At 47.6% G+C, this 14,197-nt stretch overlaps 1 protein-coding gene across 1 annotated transcript in view; it reads right to left on the reverse strand.

The window, feature by feature from the left end:
* Positions 1-13,584, reverse strand: part of LOC126523316 (palmitoyltransferase ZDHHC20-B-like) — a 33,111-nt gene extending 19,527 nt beyond the window's left edge. Inside the window, exons 1-2 of the mRNA XM_050171962.3 lie at positions 13,079-13,584; positions 4,676-5,033 (exon numbers count right to left, since the gene is read on the reverse strand). Coding sequence (XP_050027919.2) covers positions 4,676-5,033; positions 13,079-13,521 — 801 coding nt within the window. The 5' untranslated portion in view covers positions 13,522-13,584. The remainder of the gene's footprint in view (positions 1-4,675; positions 5,034-13,078) is intronic.
* Positions 13,585-14,197: the final 613 nt, after the last annotated feature.

Genomic DNA, 14,197 nt, shown 5'->3' on the forward strand with positions numbered 1-14,197 from the left:
TTCCGGAGTACAGCCTGATCCCGACAAAACTCGCGCTGTCAGAGAGTTTCCGGTTCCGAAGACAGCCGCAGACGTTCGAAGTTTTGTAGGGCTATGCTCGTACTTTCGTCGTTTTATTCAAGATTTTGCGGCGATTGCTAGACCCCTCACTAATCTTTTGAAGAAAGGCGTACAATTCTCGTGGGGTACTGCAGAAGCCGCCGCCTTCTCTCGTCTCGTTACTCTTCTCTCCTCACCACCCATTCTCGCCCACTTCGACCCTGATGGCCCTACAGAATTGCGTACAGATGCCAGCGGTCATGGCGTAGGTGCCGCCTTAGCCCAGTGTCAGCGTGGCCAGGATCGCGTAATTGCTTATGCGAGCCGCCTCCTCACACCATCGGAGCGCAACTATTCCATTACGGAACGAGAATGCCTTGCTGTAGTCTGGGCGGTTGCGAAGTTCCGTCCTTACCTTTACGGTCGCCCTTTTTCCGTAGTAACTGACCATCATGCTCTCTGCTGGCTCTCTTCGCTAAAAGATCCTACAGGTCGGCTTGGTCGCTGGGCTTTGAGGCTACAAGAATTTTCATATTCCGTGGTGTACAAGAGTGGCCGCCTGCACCAAGACGCTGACAGCTTGTCGCGTTACCCTGTTGACGACTCTGACTCCTCTAATATTGCCAGTGCTTCTTGCGTATTCTCGGTATCCCAGCTGCTTCATTTCGCCGACGAGCAACACCGTGACGCCTACATCAGAGCACTCATCAACCGTTTTGAGCACTCTCCGGCCGATGCTACTCTACGCCTCTTCGTCCTCCGCGACGGTACTCTGTACCGTCGTAACCTTCATCCGGACGGCTCTGAGTTCCTGCTTGTAGTACCTAAACACCTCCGCTCCATCGTTATAGAAGAGCTCCACGACGCACCAACGGCAGGACATCTCGGCGTATCTCGAACCTATGACCGTGTACGTCGCCGTTTTTTCTGGCCTGGTCTTGCCCGTTCCGTACAACGTTACGTCGCCGCTTGTGAAGTTTGCCAACGACGCAAGAAGCCTTCCCAGCTCCCCCTGGTTACCTGCAGCGGCTCGACATTCCTGCCGAGCCCTTTCATCGGGTCGGCTTAGACCTTCTTGGCCCATTTCCGGAATCTACATCAGGAAACAAGTGGGTCGCAGTCGCGGTGGACTACGCGACCCGCTACGCCGTAACCCGTGCTCTTCCGACCAGTTGCGCAACTGATGTTGCGGACTTCCTCCTACATGATATTATTTTGATGCATGGTGCTCCGCGTCAATTGCTAACATACCGTGGCCGTACGTTTTTGGCCAAAGTCATCGACGACATCATGCGTGCCTGCTCAATACGTCACAAATTTACCACCTCCTACCATCCCCAAACGAACGGCCTTACTGAGCGCTTGAACCGCACCCTTACAGACATGCTATCCAAATACGTTTCCGACGACCACCGTGACTGGGACCTCGCTCTACCTTACATTACCTTTGCATACAACTCTTCCCGTCTCGAAACTGCTGGCTTTTCCCCGTTTTACCTCTTGTAGGGCCGCGAACCAACGCTACCACTGGACACTGTGCTTCCGTCCGCCACAGCTTCAACTAGCGCTTATGCCCGTGATGCAATCGCCCATGCTGACCACGCTCGCCAACTTGCGCGCAGTCGTCTACAAGTGTCCCAAGACAAGCAGAAGCAACGCTACGACCTCCGTCACCGTGATGTCCATTTTGTGCCCGGCAGCCTCGTGTTGCTTTGGTCACCTTCGCGTAAAGTTGGCCTATGTGAAAAACTCCTTTCTTGTTACACAGGCCCATATCGCGTGCTCCGCAAAGTGACCGATGTCACCTATGAAATCGTTTTAGCCACGCCCACTACGTCCTCCGCTGTGACAACCAGGGACATCGTCCACGTCGCCCGACTCAAGCCCTACAACTCTCCACGCGCCTTGGATATTTAACAGCACCGTGACGGTGCTTTTGCCGCCGGGGGGTAGTATTACGATATGCTCAAGCGATGCTCAAGAAATGAGCCGCCGCGAGAACGACGACGAAGTTGGTCGGTGCGCTTGGCGCGAGCGAGTGTCAGCCTGGCTGTCTGGCTCCAGTGTAAATAGCCTGTAAATAGCCTCTTCTGTCTGTGTCTTTCCACACGCAACAATATATATACATATATATATATGTGTGTGTGTGTGTGTGTGTGCGTGTATGTATGTATGTATGTATGTATGTATGTATGTATGTATGTATGTATGTATGTATGTATGTATGTATGTATGTATGTATGTATGTATGTATGTATGTATGTATGTATGTATGTATGTATGTATGTGTGTATGTACAGTGGGACGTACGTGCGAAAACAGCCTTATTTTGGAGTGTTTCGGCGGGAGTCAGCCAGTGCCACACCCCCGCCGAAATGTCGAAACATAAACACCTTTTCGGTAAGTCTTCCGTTAAGTAAATGTTTATGACCCGATCCAAATTTTCGAGTAAACCTTGCTCGTACAACAGATAATCTCAGTATACAGTTCACAAGTAAATCGCTTCGCATGAAACTTTTGTCATTTGTGGGTGTGTTTCGTCCTGTATTTGGTTTTGCTCAGCACCAATGACGCTACCTTGGATCTCTCTCTGCGGCGACTGGATACGTCCACTTTTTCCGCATTCCTCTGGAACTGCAAATTTGCGCCTATGGAAATGCCACAGACCACTATCCCCACTTCTCATCCTAATCAGCGGGAGTTGCTTATTCTTGGGAATAGTAGATCTAGGGCCTTATAACGTAAAACTATTCAAATATGCTTTTATTCCAATCTTCTGACGTCAAATTTTCGTAACAGCCTACGCAAGCATCGGGCGATGAACCGCAGGGTTGTCTGAACAGACCAATCAAACGGTCTCCTCGTTCACAGGAAGTCACTTTTGTTTGCTTGAAAAACGAATAACATTGCCTACACTGAGCGGGTTGTCTTATCTAATTGGCTCACAAGAGGCGAGGGGCTCACTCAAGTGGAGAGGAATTCGATGGGGCAGATCCACTGCCCTCAAAATCGATAACCCGATGAAGAGAGTGGTGCCGGCATCTGTGATTGGTCCGCTTTCCCTTACTTAGCTGGCGGTGGCTGGTCGAAAATCGCGGCGGCATGCAGCGGAAGCTTAAGAATGACGCTAAAACGGATCCTCAGCAAAGAAGCGTTGATAGAACGAGGTCGTAAACATGCCGAAACTGGTCGAAAACGTTACATGGCCACGCAGAAAGCTTTATTATACGCAAATAAGCTCATGCTCTCCGGCAGGTGCGAGTAGCCAGTGACTGAGTTATAGGCGGCAGCCATCTTTTATTCCTTTCGGAACGGGGCAGCCTGCGGCTATTTAGAAGAAAATTCAGTTTTGTTCAGCATATTATTGCATCTTTACGACGTACACGACACTTTGACGCGGAGAGTTGTCGCGGTTTTCTGACGACGCGTGATAGGCAGGTGAAGTGGGTGCAGCCCGAACATTCTTGACCAATAGCCGAGGGCTAATGAGGAAAAGGCGTCGAATTAGAAATAACAATTTTTCTTTTGTTCGGTCAAATCATGCATAATCAGTGTGTACACGTCATATCAGATGGGGAGCTATTGCGGTTTTCGTGACGTTGCGTGACAGACAGGCGAGGGGGGGTGGTCCAAAAATGTTTTTGAGCAATCGTGGAGGCCTGATTGCAGAATTGGAATAGAAAAGTTTGGAATAGCTTTTCGTTATAGGCGCCCCTACATTCCTCCGGACGCTGCCAAACAACAAGGCCCAGTACCACGAAACTGTCCCGAAAACTGCGCGCTAACATATCACACGATATGTCGTGAAAGGAGAAAACAATTCTGCTATGTCTTCTGATATTTGAAGGTAGGGCAAACTAATATGCCTTTGAAGAATGAGAGAACGACCGGCCACCGAGATCCCACACTACTAAGCGTGAGCTCAAGAATGTGATCGAATTGGCTTGGCCGTGATCTTGCTTGCGGCCGCTTTAGTTTGTAGTCTACGTAACTCGAATAAACAAGTTTTGATGGCAATCTATGTCCCTATCAGTCTGAATTTCGGAAATCATCAGTTAAGAAGTGCCCAATCTCTGCGTGCGCAACAAAACTTCCAGCAAGAACGAAATCTGCATAGCGCATACGCTGGAATAACGTAAGACGAAGACAACAGTAACTTGAAGAAAACGACAGTTGTGTTCAACCAGAGTATATATACATTGATAGGTGGTGAAGGTATGCCCGCACTATCAGTCCTCTAAAACAAGTGGACCTTATTGGTTTGAACGTAGTCCCGCCATCATTTCGCCACCCTAGTTTCTCTTGTTCACCTCGACAAAGTAGTCTATAACCGTTCTTCCTAAAAAATGCAGTTGCTGTAATCACTCAGCAAGAATGTCCATCAGTTAACGTTTCCGTGCTACATAATTACCAATTAGGCAATTAATGCACTTTTGAACTTTGGAAATGTAGTTCCAGGCTTGGCGAAGTCTCTACGGGCTCTGTCGGCGTAACAAACGAGAAAATCAAAACGTGGGCAGAAAGAGCATCGAAGTTGCTCGAAATCTCTCTTTGCCGATCCTTATGGCGGCAGTACAAGTTGAAGTGCACATTTAGTGGCGCGAATGAAGCCGTCTCCGTCAATTGTCCTGCTCACCTCGGCGAAATTTCTGGACCTGCCCAGGTCGAATGAGTCGCCATGTTCCTTGAAAGTCGGCGCTCGGGACGACTCCAAGGTGGTGCAATTGCGTGACACCCAGATGATGTGCACGCAGAGGAAGGAGCCGACCGCAAGGAATGCAGCCGCTCCGACAGTCACCAGGAACATCGTGTGCAGCGACTGTGACAGCAGGCGGTGGTGCCTGCTCTGACGCCACATGTAGACGGACACGCTGAAGAATACGTAGACACACAGGAGGCCGATGTAAAACAGCGTGAGCAGGAAGAACTTGTACGTATTGAAACAGACGCAGTTGTTGAACCAAGGGCAGTGGTGGTCCATCTTCAGGATGCATCTGTGAACGAGCACGCGGCATTGCAGACAAGAGATTTTCGTAGCGGCGCGGTAATACACACCAGTACAGACGAAAAATGCAGTACACACCTAAATAATGGATAGGCCGTGGTTTACTATCTTCGGATAACGGACGTTCATAATAGCTACAAAGACCTATGTCACTGAAATGTCAGTGAAAAAGAAAAAAAAGCGCGCGTGATCGAGCGTGCAACCGTTGGCAGCAAGAGAAATGCCGTCGATTCGAAACTTGAGTAAGCCTCTAATTGGATCATTTACGTCTACCGAGAAGCTACAAGTTAGTTGTTGTGTTTGCGTCTTACCTGAGTTCTGCGCAGGCGCAGTACGTTTCCCTTCCTTCCCCTCGCCCCCACTTCACTTCCCACTTCGGGGATCATACCCAGAAATCCCGGACATCACTTCTAGTTCACCGTTTTCCCACCACGTGGCGCACGGACCTTCAAGAATTAGGATTCACACGATGACGCGCACTGTGTAGTGCTAAAATACAAAATATACCAATAAAAACAGCGAACCGTGATATTACATTTCACAATCGAGCGTTAACGAATAATCACCGATTTATAACCGCAATCCAGACGACGAGCCTGCAGATGCTCAACTGTGAATCAGCAGTTTCGTTGTAATTTATCGGCCTATTCAAGTTGCTCTGTACTACTTCAAGAGGATGGAATCTCCAAAGGGCGTTTTGCCTTTGCTCTAATCCTATGCCTCTCCGATATGCTTCGGCCGATTGTATTGTCGTCTGCTTCCCCGGGTTTCTTAAAGAAAGCAAGAACGTCATTTTGTTGTCGTAGTTTCCTGGATCTGGAAAAGCTAATTAAAAAAAAATACTACAGGCTTATGAAATGGAGAAGACGGTAGCGAGCTTCAAATTATGCAGACACAGGCTTGACACCCCTAATTTCTCTTGGCCGAAATATCTTATTTTCTTATGCACATGCAGCACTACCCACCCAGACCGCCCTCGCCTGTCTTCTACGTGTTGGTGAAAGCGTAACGACCTCACTGGTTATGCTGGTCTCAAGATTTATATAAAGTCGTGGTTTAAAAACGGCGTATTGATGCCATTCTTAGCAGAAACAAAAGAAACGTGTTTGTATCTTTGCATTGTAAAGTACGTTAAAGGGCTCCTCGCATGGCACCATCAAAATTTTTGATTCCACGCTGAAAGTTTTCTTTTACTTATGTGAAGAAGGGACCCGTAAAGGTCTTTGTCGAACCCTGCATTACACTGAAAGTTGTAAGGTGCACGGAAGGTAACGTTTCATGAATTTTTTTGGGGAAATTACTGAATAATTGGAAGAGTTACAAGATATCGAACTATTCAGTATATATATATATATATATATATATATATATATATATATATATATATATATCTTAGAGCGTGTGCGGAGAGTACCTGCATTGACAGTGATATGGGCCTTCTGACTACCCGGCAACTGAATAGTTGAATATATATATATATATATATATATATATATATATATATACATATGTACAAAATACACAAATATAATATATAATATATAATAATAATAATAATAATAATATATAATATATATATAATATATAATACAAATATATATATATATATATATATATAATACAAATATATATATATATATATATATATATATATATATATATATATATATATATATATATATATATATATATATATATATATATATATATATATATAACTGGCCCATGGCGGCTTGCAGCGACGGCACCGCTCCCCCCGCGGCGAGCAAACCTTGCAGACTGCTGCATCGAACGAGGATCAGCAGAGGCGGCAACGTTCTAGTCACCAAGGTCTTCCGGGAACTCGGAGGACCTAAACTTAGCTGGCTTCCCGCACTTCGCGAAGATGCGGCAGACTGCGTGGTGGAACCTCCGAGTTGTTGAGGTATGCAGGAATGAGAAGGCATTAAACCATTCCCGGAGGCACACTTGGTCCGGTCTTTTTCCCCGACTTCGTTCTGGGGAGCGCACGCAGCAGGTAGCCCGAAGGTGCAGCCGCATGCTTACTGTCATGCCACTGCACAGAGACCAGGGCCAGCCTCCACAGGTGCGTAGGTAACAGGATGGGAAGATTGCAGTCTATCATGATCGTTGCTCGAAGAGTGCTGCTTCCACTGCAGTTGACAACTGGCCTCGAGCACCCGCGATTTCGATGTAACACCGGCCACCATTCAACAGGTCCTCTCGAGCCAGTTTACTGTGTGGAAGTCCCCGCATTACATCGCCGACGGACGCAGCCAGACACGGAGGTGATGTCGACGCCATCGGGTTGATGTCACCCACGCCAGTAGCGTCCTTCTACAATGACGGCGCCGAGAGCTGCCGCAGCGCGCAGCAGACAATGATGCCCCCAAGTCTCATGCCAGACCCGATGACGGTGACAGAAGAGGAGCCAGCGGAAACGCTTCTCAGCGAACGCCAGAGCTGCGTCTCGCACCACGGAGATGGTCACGCACCAGGCCAGGCAGACGTCGCTACTGGCTGTGGAACGGGCGCCGCCCGTCTTCCCCACGATCATGGTCCGTCTCGGAACGCAGCTGGGGTCCTACGTTGTTCGCCAATGTGGGAACGGCGCGGTCCCTGTTAAGAATGGCCTGCTGAGGTGCCAACATGCAAAATTTTGTCAGCCAGGTGCAACAGCGGCGTCGACCTTTCCTGGAAAGCCACCGTCATCCTCTAGCCAAACGGCGCCGCTAAGTCTACTGTGTGCGGAGGACAATACGCCGCGTCCACGACATTCCGTCGCGGGATTGCCGAGATGAGTTCGACGAACCAGGCTTTGTGACTGAACACGCCACCGCCGATCTGGTCTGCCGTGAGTGGGGGAGTTTCCGAAATTAATCTTGCGGCAACGTCCCACGCGCCCTTCAGGACGCAAGACAATGGAGCACCGGCGGCCACGCTGCGGGGGTCAGCTTGGGGAATAAGAGGCGCCTCCTTTGGTCAAGACGTAAACCCGGAGTTCTGTGAAGCCCGTCTGGCCTCGGTGGGGGCAGTGAAAGCTGTGCGTACGTTTGTGTGTAAGCCATCTCGCTCAAAGGCGGCTCGGCTTCGATGACTGGTCGAACGGTTCTCTCACCTAGGGATCTAGGGAGCACGGAGTGTTTATAAGCAGCTGTTTGTGGGCTGTATGGGTGTGCTCGTCAGTGTGGCCGGTGATCGTGCTCGTGAGCAGTGTGCTCGTGCTCTGTGCTACGTGTTGGGAGCTTCGTGCTCGTATGCTGTATGCTTTGTCTTGCATGCTCCATTCGGGAGTCACGCTAGACTGTCGAATGTCTCTTGATCTAACGTAAAAATATGTAAATAATTCCTGCTCGCCTAGTCCTGTCCCCCCAAGTTCCTCCCTACGACCTACAAGCCCCACAACTGGTGGCAGCGGCGAGATCGTCCGACAACCCCGACATCCCTAAGTCCACGCCAGTAGGCTGCAGACCTGGCCGGCGCGCCCAAGAGCACCCAGCGGAGCCTCGAACCACCACTCGCGCTCTCCAGTCCTTTCGTCCTCTCCGTCTTCGACAGTGGCTCCGTTGCCGGAGTTCCGATGATGCCGGGATGATGATTATGCCAGAATTCCCATAATATATATATATATATATATATATATATAGAATTGAAGATGAGGAGACGTGTAAAAAATGTCTGCTGTATTAACATTTCGGATTGTGGGCCAGCCTTCGTCAAAATGAACTCAGTGCATAGTATTCGCCCCTCTATTTAAGGGTGCAAAGTTTCGCGCTGTCACGCAGTATACCCCATCCTGGAAGATTGCGCATTGCTAACGACTACCAACAACAAATTGTCACTGCCAAGTGCGACAAACATTTTAAACAACAACGACGAACACCAAGAACCATTTTTCATGTAACACACTTTTCGTGTCATGCTGAAAACGAACGTGGGTAAAATTTGCTTTACCATAGATGCACAATCGTGCGATTTTATTATTTTTATGACTAGTCTGATGATCCAATTTCATCGGTTAAGACGGTATAAATTCTGTTTTTGAGTAATTTTGTGCGCTGGGTCAATCGTCTCGGTATAACCATGCTGAGTGATCAGAAATACGTAGCTATTTCTTTGGTGTTTGGATGTACCCGCAGCAGCTCGTGGGATCGAATCACTGAGAACTCGTGGACAAAAAATTCTTTAATAATCATTGTATAAGTTACTTCTCAAATTTATTTCCCAAATACTTCCACACACACAAGCCCTTCAAAAGGATGGTTGGGAAAGTAATTCTGCGCCACACATCCGAGCGACGAAAAATTGCCTGTTATTTAAAGGCCCGTCTCGTTCAGTGTATGTTGTAAACACATCAATACATATTATTCAATCGCAATCCTCAACTCATTTTTTCCTTCAGCACAGCATGGTACTCGTCCATAAGGATCAGCACATAAGCCTCAAACTTAATGTCATAAGATGGATATAATTTTCCCCAATTATTTGCTCACAATATGTTATTGATGATTGCTAACTGTTCTCTGTGAGTGGTTGCATTCTGGTGTACCGCAAGCTCTATTCTACGGCTTGTTTCACGTTTCGTATTGTCACATTGTTGTGACGGTGAAGCCTTTAGCAGCTAAGGCGTCAAACAAAGATTAAACTCTCTATCTGGAAACACAACTCCTAATTTATTGAGCAGTAAATTGATAGAGGCTCGCCGCAATCATTGTACTCTGAGTTGTCGGTCGTCGAAAATGTGATCTACGATGAAATGCATCGGTTCTTTATACTAAACTTTATACATGCGTCATCGTACACTGCTGCGAGTGGGGGACAAACAACATTTAAAGAGTGCTTGTTTGTTAGAACAAAAAGTCGCAGTTTCACCCGAAAGGGGAAGCATCGATTGCGATAGCAAATTAGTACACGGCTATACAGCGTAAGTATAGTAGCTTTATCGGCCACATAAACTTGTGAACAATCTCTGCTAATTAAATTAACAAGCATAGTATGACGCACGTACAGGCAAACATGAACACATTGCACTCGATGACCGCGGACACTCACTGTCATAGCGCTGGTGTGAGGGGGCGTAGCATCAGCAGGGAGCGAATTGACCTTCGTGCTGCCCCTAGCTTCAACGCGAACTAAGCGGCGAGACAACAATGCACACGAAGCTATCAGCCCTCAGTGGAAACAGACCTATGTTCCCCACTGCGGATCCCTTTCAGGATAGGGCCCGCGGGGACGCGCTCAGCTGCACCATATACACAGCCGCCACCAGAGTAGAACGACCCCTCCCCCTACTCTGGTGCCTTGCGCGCGATGGAAGATGGTGCGCTTCCTCTCCGCCTTCCTTCCTTGCGCACGTTAGATCAAGCCACGATCCTCGGCTGATGCTCCCACGTTTTCACTGGCACACACAGCACGCGTGGCCACTATGTTATCGCACTTGGGCTTTATACGGGATATCACGGCGACGCTGGCGACTACGGTGGAAATGCGGCTGAAGTGTCCATATAATTGCTATCGCAGTAACTACAATGTCCTAGTGCAGGGATCAATAATGGGACCAGGGTATTTACGGGGTGGTCGCTCTACAATCAACGCTAACTGCAAGGCTAACAGATGGCAGAGCGAGACTGATTTATTCATCAATTCGTCCAGCTGTCACTACTTTCGCACAGGACTTGCCTCAAATGCAGGAATAATTCGAATAATTATAAGTGGTAACATAGGCGCTGCCATTGCTGCGAACTGTAGATGAATTTTTATATTGTTCGTACGTCTAGTCTAAGACGTTCTTATGGCGTAGATAATTGCGCGTTATAACAATGAATTGCCATGTACGCGGTTTTCCCAAACAACGCAAGGCAGTTAGTCTCTGCCAACATGTGTTATCCTTGCGAATTATTGCAATTCAACAGATTATTTTGTTGAATATTGCCAGTTTACTAATTGAAAAGCAATTTAAAGTCAAAAAGGCTAAGGCTAGGCGAATCCTTGCATTATCCATCATTTCAGGCTGTATGGATCACGGTACTGGGAGGTTCCGTATCTCCTTCTGCAATGGTGGCCACTATGCGTCAGACATTTTTTTGAGCAATTTTGTGCGGACGTGGCAAAAATAAAAACGCCGAAAAGCTGGGGTGTGGGTGTATCTATCCCTCTGCTGAGCCACTTTATGCTAGTTAATTTTAGACTGGACATTTTTGCTACATACTACCACTTTACTGAAGCCACTGCGATGTCCTTGACACAACGTTCGACGCGCCGTGTTCAGTGAGCGATGGTGAAGTCGTAGTTTTTCTTCCTGATATGCCTTGAAGCTAATAACATGCATCTCTTTTGGCCGGCTGTTGAACTGTCTCTATGAAAAAGAAAAAAACGCCACGTTGCCGACTCTACTATAAGTCAGTATTCAGTAACTCCATGTACGAGAATTTACCAGAAAATCCAGAAGGAATCTACCGATAGAGTGTCGCCCCTAACTTGTGCCGAAATTAAAAAAAGAAAATGGGCTAGTGCCACGTATTTGGACCGAACCAAGGTAAAGTTGTTTGACTTTTCTTGGACCAAATCAGACTATTTTGTGTACGTCGCGTAAAACAGTTATTTATTATCAATAGTTAAGTTATCAAATAATATAATCAGATAAAAATTGTTGTTAAGAAAATTGCAGGCAATCATAAAAGGATCCCGAAAGGACTGACGGGCGACTAGCAGCCCGGCACTTTTTGCGGCATTTGACGGGCTTCTTTCAGGCTTGGAAAAATCTTTCATGTAGCACTTATTGAGCAACATTAAGCTGGATCGGGAATTCTTCAGAATGGTCTAGAATTTTCTGATTGATTCTTTAGCTCAGAGTATAGTATTTGAGAGGCTGATTACATAAAAATCCTAATTGCGTAATTATGCGAAATACGAAAGATAGCCTGACTTCATCCAGGCCATGGCAAACAACATTACCACGTTCTGTCCAGCTACTTGGCACTAGCACATTTTTAAATTTGGCACAAGTTTCGAGAGGCATCCTGTACATAATCTTTCTTTTCTTTGAGGAAAGTCAGCCCCCCATCTTGAAATAACTTTTTTGACACGATTATTGACAGTGCTTCCGTAATAGTGATTGCAGGGGACGTACACTAGCGTCATAGTTTCCTCTAGTAGCTTTTGTCAGGAAACTCCTTGCTGTCAGTCCCAATAGCGCAGCAGAAAAGAGAACAGCTCAAACGTAAGTGATACTCCCATCTTTGATATCGATAAATGAACAATGCCTATATTCGGCTCGGGAAATGTAATGCCTATATATGGCGGTTGAAAAAGTAAAAAAAAAAGAACGAACGTGGGGAACACATTTCTATCGCCAGCTGACCGATTGTGATGAAGTGGCAGTGTCTATAAACCTTAACAATGCAGGAAACAAAGCGGGATATTCTGGATGATTCTGTACGCCCTACGCTTAAGGCACGCGCGTCGAGTTTGCGTGATTTCGGAGAGAAAAATCTCTTTGCTTATTTAAGCTGGGCGAGGCCTATCCGAGGTCTAGCTGGTTGTAACCACCTCAAGACAAAAAAAAAAAAAACAAAAACAAAAAACAGATAAAAAAGGGCTAACAATGTGCCGACGATAAAGATGACAAGATCGACGCAATTGCACGTGGAATTCGATATGAATAAGATACGAAACTAAGTGAATAGCGATCACGAAATGTACACAAAGAAGAAATATAGCAATACATTCAACAATTACTCGTCTAATCATTAATCGCCATATACTTCAACCTTCTCTTTCTTAGCGTCGACAATTAGTTCACCTTTCTTTTTTGTTAGTAGGATATTTTTTTGCGATTGGCCGGCCGGCCTTAGTATGCCTAAGATTACGGTTGTCTGAGTCCTGAAGTCTCTAAGTAGAATAATTTTTTTTTGTGTATGGATACGGGTGCCTTTTGTATAAACATTTTGACCGCGCCGATTTGGTCTGTCTGCCATGCACCGCTTAAGGTCTCCCTAAGTGATCGACCCGCTCGGGCCACGTCCCCCGGTTCACCTTTCGCAGGTCGAGCAGTGGTGGCATCGGTCGGGCTTAATCCGCTGGCACGGGTCACAGTAGTTGACGCCGCCGCCGGGCACTCGCGTGAGGACGCCCCGCTTGGTCGCCATGGCTTCAAAGAGAGCGTCCCGGCGAGTCGGGTTCTGGGCAGCGTGCGCCAGTTCCCGGCGCTCGTCGTCGCCGATGTGGAAGTAGGGCGGCACAGGCGCGGGGGACGTGAACGTAGTCTGCGCAAACGACCAGAGGCAGAAGAAGAGCAGCAGATGGAACACTGTGGCCAGTGCGAGACACAGGGCGTCCTCCTTCACGACCGCACCGCAGAAGACGAACACGTAGGCGTAGTACGCCTCGGCGAACAGCGAAAGAGCGAAGACGACCGGAGTCCATGAGCAAACGGACTTGACCGCTAGAAACGCGGCTCCGAGCAGCAAGCCTAACATTCTTCTTTTTCCTCGTGCGACGGCTTCGCTACGGCGCTCGTGGGCACCGATTGCAGCATGCGATATTGACAATGACGGCGGCTAACGAGACTACTGGATGAAATAGAAATGCACAAATGTACCGCGAATCCAATAACGAAATAGTAAAGTACGCGTACCTCCAGCAGTGGAACTCGTACCAGTATATAGCTCAACATGTTCTACATTCTTCAAAACTAGTTTGCCAAGATATTACGAACATTAATCTACGACCTTTCTGTCAGGTAGTCCCTCGAACAGACCGGCGAATATACGACGGCAAAAGGCTGCTTTACTAGAAACTTTTTATGCGAAGCATATTACTAGAGCTCAACCCAGCTCCTCAGGCGCGGCGGTGTCGCCTTCAATACCACGTGACACCGTGACGTCACGACAGAGGAGAAACGGAGAGGGTGTTGCTCCAACTCGCGCCGTCGCGGCGGTATATAAGCAGCTGCGCTTGTTTCTAGGTGGCTTTGGCTCAACTCTTGCAAGATGGACTGGGTGGGAATCGAACCAGGGTCTCCGGAGTGTGAGACGGAGACGCTACCACTGAGCCACGAGTACGATGCTTCAAAGCGGTACAAAAGCGCCTCTAGTGAATGCGGTGTTGCCTTAGAAACGAGCTGTTTCTAAGGCTCAGGCGCGCGTCGCTTGC

This window comes from Dermacentor andersoni, chromosome 6, assembly GCF_023375885.2.
Source record: "Dermacentor andersoni chromosome 6, qqDerAnde1_hic_scaffold, whole genome shotgun sequence".
Lineage (NCBI taxonomy): Eukaryota > Metazoa > Arthropoda > Arachnida > Ixodida > Ixodidae > Dermacentor > Dermacentor andersoni.